The following is a 7,715-nucleotide window of genomic DNA, read 5'->3' as shown; positions in this document are numbered from 1 at the left end:
CCTTATGATTACGTTGCAGATTCTAAGTTGTTGCCAATAGCAACATCACCAGCAGAAAACAAGTCAGCCACAATCTTCTCAGCACACTTACTAAATTATTTAAACAGTCCTGTCTATCTGTAGAATCTCCATTTGAGATTTTCTTTTCAATATATAGTATTATTAAATGGATCTAGCAACCCTCTGCTGTCCTGAATTGCCTTGAATACAGAATAGTTGTAATTCAGAAAGAAAATCATTTAAAAAATAACACCATGTCTTAGTATGACAGTTTCAAGGACAAATATGGAGAGAAGCCAAGGATTTTATATATTTCTTTTTCCTCGCCTCTGAGGGGTTGTGTGTACTGTATGTGTATTTTTCCCTCCGTCTCAGGTCCTCTACCAGAGGACTGGGAGCTTGCGGGTTCGGCATAGTATCCTTGCTGTTCCGAAAAGACACTCTTCTGGACCGAGATCTCAGATGTCGTTCCCAGGATTTGTTGGAGCCATTCTCCCAACCCAAGTGTCATAGCTCCAAGTGGTCCTATCACCAGCAGGATTGCTCTGGCTTTTAGCATCCACATCCCTTCTATCTGTTCTTTCAAGCCCTGCTATCTCTCCAGCTTCTCATATTCTTTCTTCCTGATGTTACTGTCATTCAAGATGGCCACATTTTTTACTATTGCTTTCTTCTTTTCCTTGTCCAATATTACTATGTCTGGTTGATTGACCAATACCTGCTTATCAGTCTGTATTTGGAAACCCCACAGGATCTTAGCTCTGTCATTCTCCACTACCTTCTCAGGTGTTTCCCATTTGGACTTGGGAGTATTGAATCCATGCTCAGTGCAGATGTTCCTGTACATAATTCCTGCAACTTGGTAGTGCTGTTCGGTGTACCTTGCACCCTGCTACTCTGTGCTGGATAGTTTCAGTGGTTTCCTTGCAGAGTCTGCATCTTCAGTCTCGTCTGGTGTGATAGACCCCTGGTTCTATTGCTCTTATACTCAGTGCCTGTTCTTGTGCAGCCATGAGCAGCGCCTCAGTGCTGTCCCAGAGCCCTGCCATTTCCAGCCATCAGTAGGACTTCTTATGTCAGCCACCTGATATCTGGCAATGGTGCATCCCATGTAGTGGCTTGTACTGCCATGGCCTCTGGTCCTCTGGCTCTGCTTCACCCACTTCCATCTCCATGCCCCTGCCTGCTGTCTGAGGCATTCTTCTAGCAGGTCGTCTTAGGAGTCATCTTCCTGACATGCTCATAGATTTAGAATTTCTTCCAGGACTCGGGCCTTGAGACTTCCAAGTCCACCTGCCCAGAATATTTATACTGTATATACAGTTGCAAGAAAACGTTTGTGAACCCTTTGCAAATATCTGGTTTTCTGCAGTAATTACTCATAAAATGTGGTCTGATCTTCATCCAAGTCACAATAACAGGCAAACACAATCTCCCTAAACTAATAACACACAAACAATTGTACTTTTCATGTCTTTATTGAACATATTGTTTAATCATTCACAGTCCAGGCTGGAAAAAGTACGTGAACCCTTGTATTTAATAACTGGTATAACCTCCTTTAGCAGCAATAACCTCCACCAAATGTTTCTTGCAGATGCTAATCAGACTTGTACAACAGCAAGGAGGAATTGTAGACCATTCCTCCAAACAGAACTGTTTCAGTTCATCAATATTTCTGGGATACTTTACATGGGCAGCCTTCTTCAGGTCATACCACAGCACCTCAATTGGGTTAAGGTCTGGACCAAAACACAAATTTTCTTTTTTTTTAAAAAACCATTCTGTTGTTGATTTACTCTTGTGTTTTAGATTATTGTCTTGTTGCATCATCCAATTTTTATTAAGCTTCAGGTGATTGACTGCTACCCTGACATTCTACTGTTAAATGTCTTGATGCAATTTTGAATTCATTGTTCCCTTAACGAATGCAAGTTGTCCAAGCCCTGAGGCAGCAAAGCAGCCCCAAATTATGATGTTCCTTCCACCATGCTTCACAGCTGGAATGAGGTTTTGGTGTCAGTGTGCAGTGCCCTTTTTTGTTCAAACATAGTGGTGTGCATTTCTGCCAAAACGATCCACTTTTATCTCATCTATCTACAGAACATTGTCCCAGAGGGATCGTGAAACATCCAGGAGGTCTTTTGCAAACTTGAGACTTGCAGCCATGTTTTTGTTTGAAAAGTAGTGGTTTCTTCAGTGGTGTCCTTCCATGAGCACCATTCTTGTTCAGTGTTTTTCTTATAGTGGGCACATGAACAGAGACTTAAACGAGTTCTAGATTTCTGCAGGTCTTTTACTTTACCCTTGCATTCTTTTTCACCTCCTTCAGCATTCATTGATTGGAACACCTGATTCCAAATAGGTTTTGTCGAAGGCATCACCCCAGAGGTTCCCATACTTTTTTGAACCCAGATTGTTTAAATTGTGTACTCAGTATTGATGAGAAGAAGTAAAATTGTTTGTGTGTTATTTGTTTAGGTAGATTGTGTTTTCTATTAGTGTGACTTAGATGAAGATCAGATCACATTTTATGAGTAATTGAAGCAGAAAACCAGGTAATTACAAAGGAACATACATCAAAGTTGCTGGTGAACACAGCAGGCCAAGCAGCATCTATAGGAAGAGGTGTAGTCGACGTTTCAGGCCGAGACCCTTCGTCAGGAGGGCGAAGGGTCTCGGCCTGAAACGTCGACTGCACCTCTTCCTATAGATGCTGCTTGGCCTGCTGCGTTCACCAGCAACTTTGATGTATGTTGCTTGAATTTCCAGCATCTGCAGAATTCCTGTTGTTTGTAATTACAAAGGGTTCACTTTTTCTTGCAACTCTGTGTGTGTGTCTATATATAATAGACACACATATATAAAACTGGTATAAGATAGTTGTCCTTGGTAAGAAAAAGTAGTGGCATTGTAAATAATTTTTTTTGAGATTCTATATTGTATATAGAATAATAAAGGTATTGATATATACGCCTTTACATTTGTAAAGTAAAAATTAATATTTAAAAAAGCAAAACAACTGAAAATGTAGTTTTAATATTGAGCCAAGTAGATTGTAATATGTCTAGTTAAAAATAAAATACTGTTTACTTGAGCTTACAATGTGCATGATAGGTAGGAAGTGCAGGATGATGGAACAAATGGTATCAGGAAGGAGCTGAATGAAGAAATAAAGGACCATGGTAGCAGAAGCCTCAGATGCCATATGGAGATTGTTTTGAGGAATTCCACAAAATGGTCTCCAATATTCCTTTGGTTATGATTGAATGCTGTTTGTTAAATTGAGGAAAGTGCAAATACATTGCAGCTTCTTCTTTGGTAAATATTCTTTGGGATGCTGCACATACTGAATAGATTCCCCCAGTTCCCCTACCAACACCTGCACTGGGATCAAATTATAATAACCAATTAAGTTAACAACCATCACATGTGTGGGATGTAAGAGGAAACTGGAATATCAGGGAAAACATATTCGATCATGGGGGCACCATTGCAACTCCACAGGCAACACTTGAGGTCAGAATCAAATCTGGGTTGCTGGAGCACTACCTGTAGGAAGGGGTACCAATCAAGTGGGCTGCCTTGTACTGGTTGGTGTCAAGCTTCTTGAGTGTTGATGGAGCTGCACTCATCCAGGCGAGTGGCAAATATTCCATTACACTCCTGACCTGAGCCTTGTAGATGGTGGACAGGCTTTGGGGAGTCAGGAGGTTATTTACACACCGCAGGATTCCTAGTCTTTGACCTGTTCTGGTAGCCATGGTGTTTATATGGCTAGACCAGTTCAGTTTCCTGTCAAAGGTAACCCCCAGGACGTTGATAGTAGGACATTCAGTGATGGTGATGCCACCAAATGTCAAGGGACAATAGTTAGGGCCTCTCTTGTTGGAGATAGTCATTGCCTGGTACTTGCATGGCTCGAATGTTACTTGTCACTTGTCAGCCCAAGCCTGGATATTGTCCAGGTCCTGCTGCATTTGGGTATGAACTGCTTCACTGTCTGAGGAGTCACGAATGGTGCAGAACATTGTGCAGTCATCTGCGAACATCCCCACTTCTGATCTATGATGGAAGGAAGGTTATTGATGAAGCAGTTGAAGATGGTTGGTCCTAGAACACTTCCCTGAGGAGATCTTAGTGATATTCTGAGGATGAGATGATTGACTTGCAACCACAACCATCTTCATTTGTGTCAGGTATGATTCCAAACAGCAGAGGGTTTCTCCCTAATTCCCATTGACTCTGTTTTAGCTAGGGCACCTTGGTGCCATATTTGGTCAAATGCTGCCTTGATGTCGAGGGCTATCAATCTCACCTCACCTCTGGTATTTAACTCTTTGGTCCATGTTTGCACCAAGGAGATGATGAGGTCAGGAGTTGAGTGGCCTTGATGGAACCCAAACTGGGCATCTGTAAGCAGGTTATTACCAAGTAGGTGCTGCATGATAGCATTGTTGATGGCCCCTCCCATTACTTTGCTCATGATTGAGAGTAGGCTGATAGGGTGGTAATTAGCTGGGTAGTGCCTCCTAAAATGTTAATGTAAGTAGCTCCATGAAATAATGGATTCAGTTCTGAGAATTATTGAATACTGTATCAGAATCAGATTTATTTTCACTCATGTATTTTGTGAAATTTGTTGTTTTACATCAGCAGTGCAAAGACTTAAAAATTTATAAATTACAAAATCCCAATGAGGAAGTCAGGAATTCATTTGCAGACAGAAGTGCAGAGCCCCAGATTTTGAAGTTTAGTTATTAATACTAAGTGAAAGATGGTGTTGAAGGCCAAGTTGTAATCAATCAACAGTGGTCTGAGGTATAACCTTGCTGTTGTCTAGGTGCACCAAAGCAGAGTGCAGAGCCAGTGAGATTGTGTCCACTGTAGACCTGTTAAGGCAGTTAGTGAATAAAAGCAACTCTGCGGCATTTCCTAAATCTCTTTCAATTTTGTGGATTTTATTCATTTTAGAAACTTTTTTTCCAGATCACCTTATGGATTTTCTGCCATAATGGGGCACTGTTACACTGTTTAAACAACTGCAAAAGTTTCAGACTGCGAAACAGTGAACTGTCAAAACAAGGTAACTTTTTTGTGATAAATAATTACTGCCCCTATGATAATGCTGCTCCGCAAAAAGTACTTTGATATTAAAATAGAACAATAAAAATGTATGACTCAGTACTTAGGGAAGGTTTATTTGTTCCCCAAGAATATGAAGAACATTAAATATTAATTTTTTGTATTTTATGTAGTTATTTATTTCTGGGTTGTTCTATGAGTTGTGAAGGAGCTAGAACACATTGGCCTTGAAAGTAAACTCTACTTTAAAGTGCAATGTTGGTCCAGAGGAAGGAAGGGTCTTGACCTGAAATGTTGACTGTCCATTTTCTTCAATTGATGCTACCTGGCCCACTGAGTTATTCTGTTTTTTTTGTGTTGCTCTGATAAAAATAGGAGCAGCAATAGGTTATTCAACAGGATTATGGTTTTCCTTCCCTGATCCTGTATATTTGATTCCTTTAATGTACAGAAATATGTCAGTCTTCATTTTGAATGTTGCTAATATCTCTGTGGAAGGGAATTTCAGAGATTTTTTCCTTAGTTCAGTCCTAAATAAATTCCCACAACTACCCTGACTGCACCTTCTCCCACTAAGGATGCTAGTCCTTTCTCAGTTTCTCCACCTCCAGTACATCTGTTTTCAAGATGATTCCTTCCACTCCAGAACATCTGAGATATTCTCACTTTTTCAGAAAATGTGTGTCTACCCCCTCTCCCTGCCAAACTACCAACCATGGTTGATGGTGCCCTTGGCCCTATCTCACGCATTTTTGCTCTTACCACACCTCCCTCCAGACAGAATAGGGGTAGAATACTCCTACTTCTTTCAACCCATCAGTCTACACATCCAGCACATCATTCTTTGCCATTTCTGCCAGCAACTGCAGCCACGTTTCTCCTCCCTGCTCCTTTTCTGCTGGGATCACTCTCTCCATGACTCTGATTTCAATTATTCCTCTTTATACAGTCCTACCCAGACCCATGCCCCTGTAACACTTATTTCACCAACACCAACACCACCACCAAGGGCCCTAAAATGCCTTCCAGGTGGGGCAGAGATTCACATGCACTGCCTCCAACCTTGTTTATTGCATTTGGTGCTCCAAATGTGTCTTTCTCTGCACCAGTGAAACCAAGACCACCTTGCCAAGCACCTGTATTCTGTTCAGCAAGGCCATCTAGAGCTCCTGGTTGCTCGCCAGTTTAATTCCCCTCCCATTTTCCACATGACCCGTCTGCACTTAGTCTCTTCCATTGGGTGAGCAAACTAGAGGAACAGCAGCTCGTATTCCTCCTGGGTAGTCTACAATCCTAGGAATTCTCCAAATTCCTGTAACCCGTTCTTTTTTTTCCCTCTCTCTCCTTCTGACCTATCCATTTCTGATTCAGATTTATTTGTCACATGTACATCGAAACATGCACTGAAATGCGTCATTTGCATTAACTCAGAGACTCAAGGATGTGCTGGGGGCAGCCTGTGGGTGTCATCAAACATTCTGTTGTCAACTTAGCATGCTCACAATGTTCAGCAGAACAACAAAAGCAGCAATTACAACAGCAGCAGCAGCAGAGCAAAACAAGACAAAAACTGCAAAACAAGTGCCTTTCCCACTCTCACCTATCCACTCCCTCACACACAGGCTGGCTTCCAAACCCAGGACAGACCACCTCCAGTATTGGCCCTAGACCTAACTTACCCAACAGGTATTCTTTCTAAACCCCCCCGCCCCCACACCATTTCTTACCCTTCCTCCCCCAACAATTCCCCTCACACCACCTCCCTCATTTTGTTCCATGCTCCACCTGCCTTTCCTGTCAGATTCCATCATCTGCACTCATTTTGCTGCCTCCAACCTATCACCCTCCAGCCTCTGTCATCATTTCCACTATTCCCTCCTCCATCTGCCTATCACCCCTCCACCTATCACCCTCCAGCCTGTCATTTCTATTATTCCCTCCTCCATCTCCCTATCATCCCTCCAGCTATCACTTGCCAGCTCTTTGTCCACCCCTTCCCCTCAGATTTTTTTGTACTGGTTAAACCTACCCTCCCCCATCTTTCTGACCAGATGAACATAGTAACTGAGCATTTACCTTCACTGATGCTCTCACCCGCTGAGTCCCTCCAGCAGATCTTGCTTCAGATTCCAGCAACTGCAGTTTCTTGTGTCTCTCTTTACAATAATTATGCTTCAGGACATTATTTGAAATGCTTTATTACACAATTCAGTCATTTTGCTATGCTGTTCACCATTAATTTAAAATGTCTGATTTCCCGATTTAAATTATGGAGGTGTTGCAAAGATTGTACGAGTAGGAATCGACATATAAATATTCTAGGTAATTTCAAATAAAATAGTTGAAATTACCTAGAATGTTTATATGTTGATTTCCACTATTGACCAGCTTAAATCTTCTAATTACATTTGCACAAATGTGAGAGGAAACAATGTTTATTGCACATAAAAGCTGATATATCCAGTTCTGTTTATCTTTTATTTCCATCTTCAGAACACTGAACCAGTTTGTAAACGTGGCAGCAAAATGTTCGATGTGCCAGCTGTTCTATATGTATTATCGTATCTCTGTCGAAGAACAGTTGATGATTGTAGGTCTGAAAATTAGAAGCAAAATTTCTGTGAAACACC

At 41.5% G+C, this 7,715-nt stretch overlaps 1 protein-coding gene across 3 annotated transcripts in view; it reads right to left on the bottom strand.

Annotated features, from left to right (window-relative positions):
- Positions 1 to 7,170: 7,170 nt before the first annotated feature.
- The window catches only part of dcaf17 (ddb1 and cul4 associated factor 17), a 77,326-nt gene continuing 76,781 nt past the window's right edge, over positions 7,171 to 7,715 (bottom strand). Inside the window, exon 16 of one of the 3 annotated variants that reach the window (XM_063052233.1) lies at positions 7,171 to 7,681. In XM_063052233.1, coding sequence (XP_062908303.1) covers positions 7,556 to 7,681 — 126 coding nt within the window. In that variant the 3' untranslated portion in view covers positions 7,171 to 7,555. The remainder of the gene's footprint in view (positions 7,682 to 7,715) is intronic. The other 2 variants (XM_063052232.1, XM_063052230.1) reach the window with 2 other exon arrangements.

Source organism: Mobula hypostoma, chromosome 6 (assembly GCF_963921235.1).
Source record: "Mobula hypostoma chromosome 6, sMobHyp1.1, whole genome shotgun sequence".
Classification (NCBI taxonomy): Eukaryota; Metazoa; Chordata; class Chondrichthyes; order Myliobatiformes; family Myliobatidae; genus Mobula; species Mobula hypostoma.
Note: the sequence above shows the minus strand (reverse complement) of the source record. Positions and strands in the feature narration are given on the sequence as shown.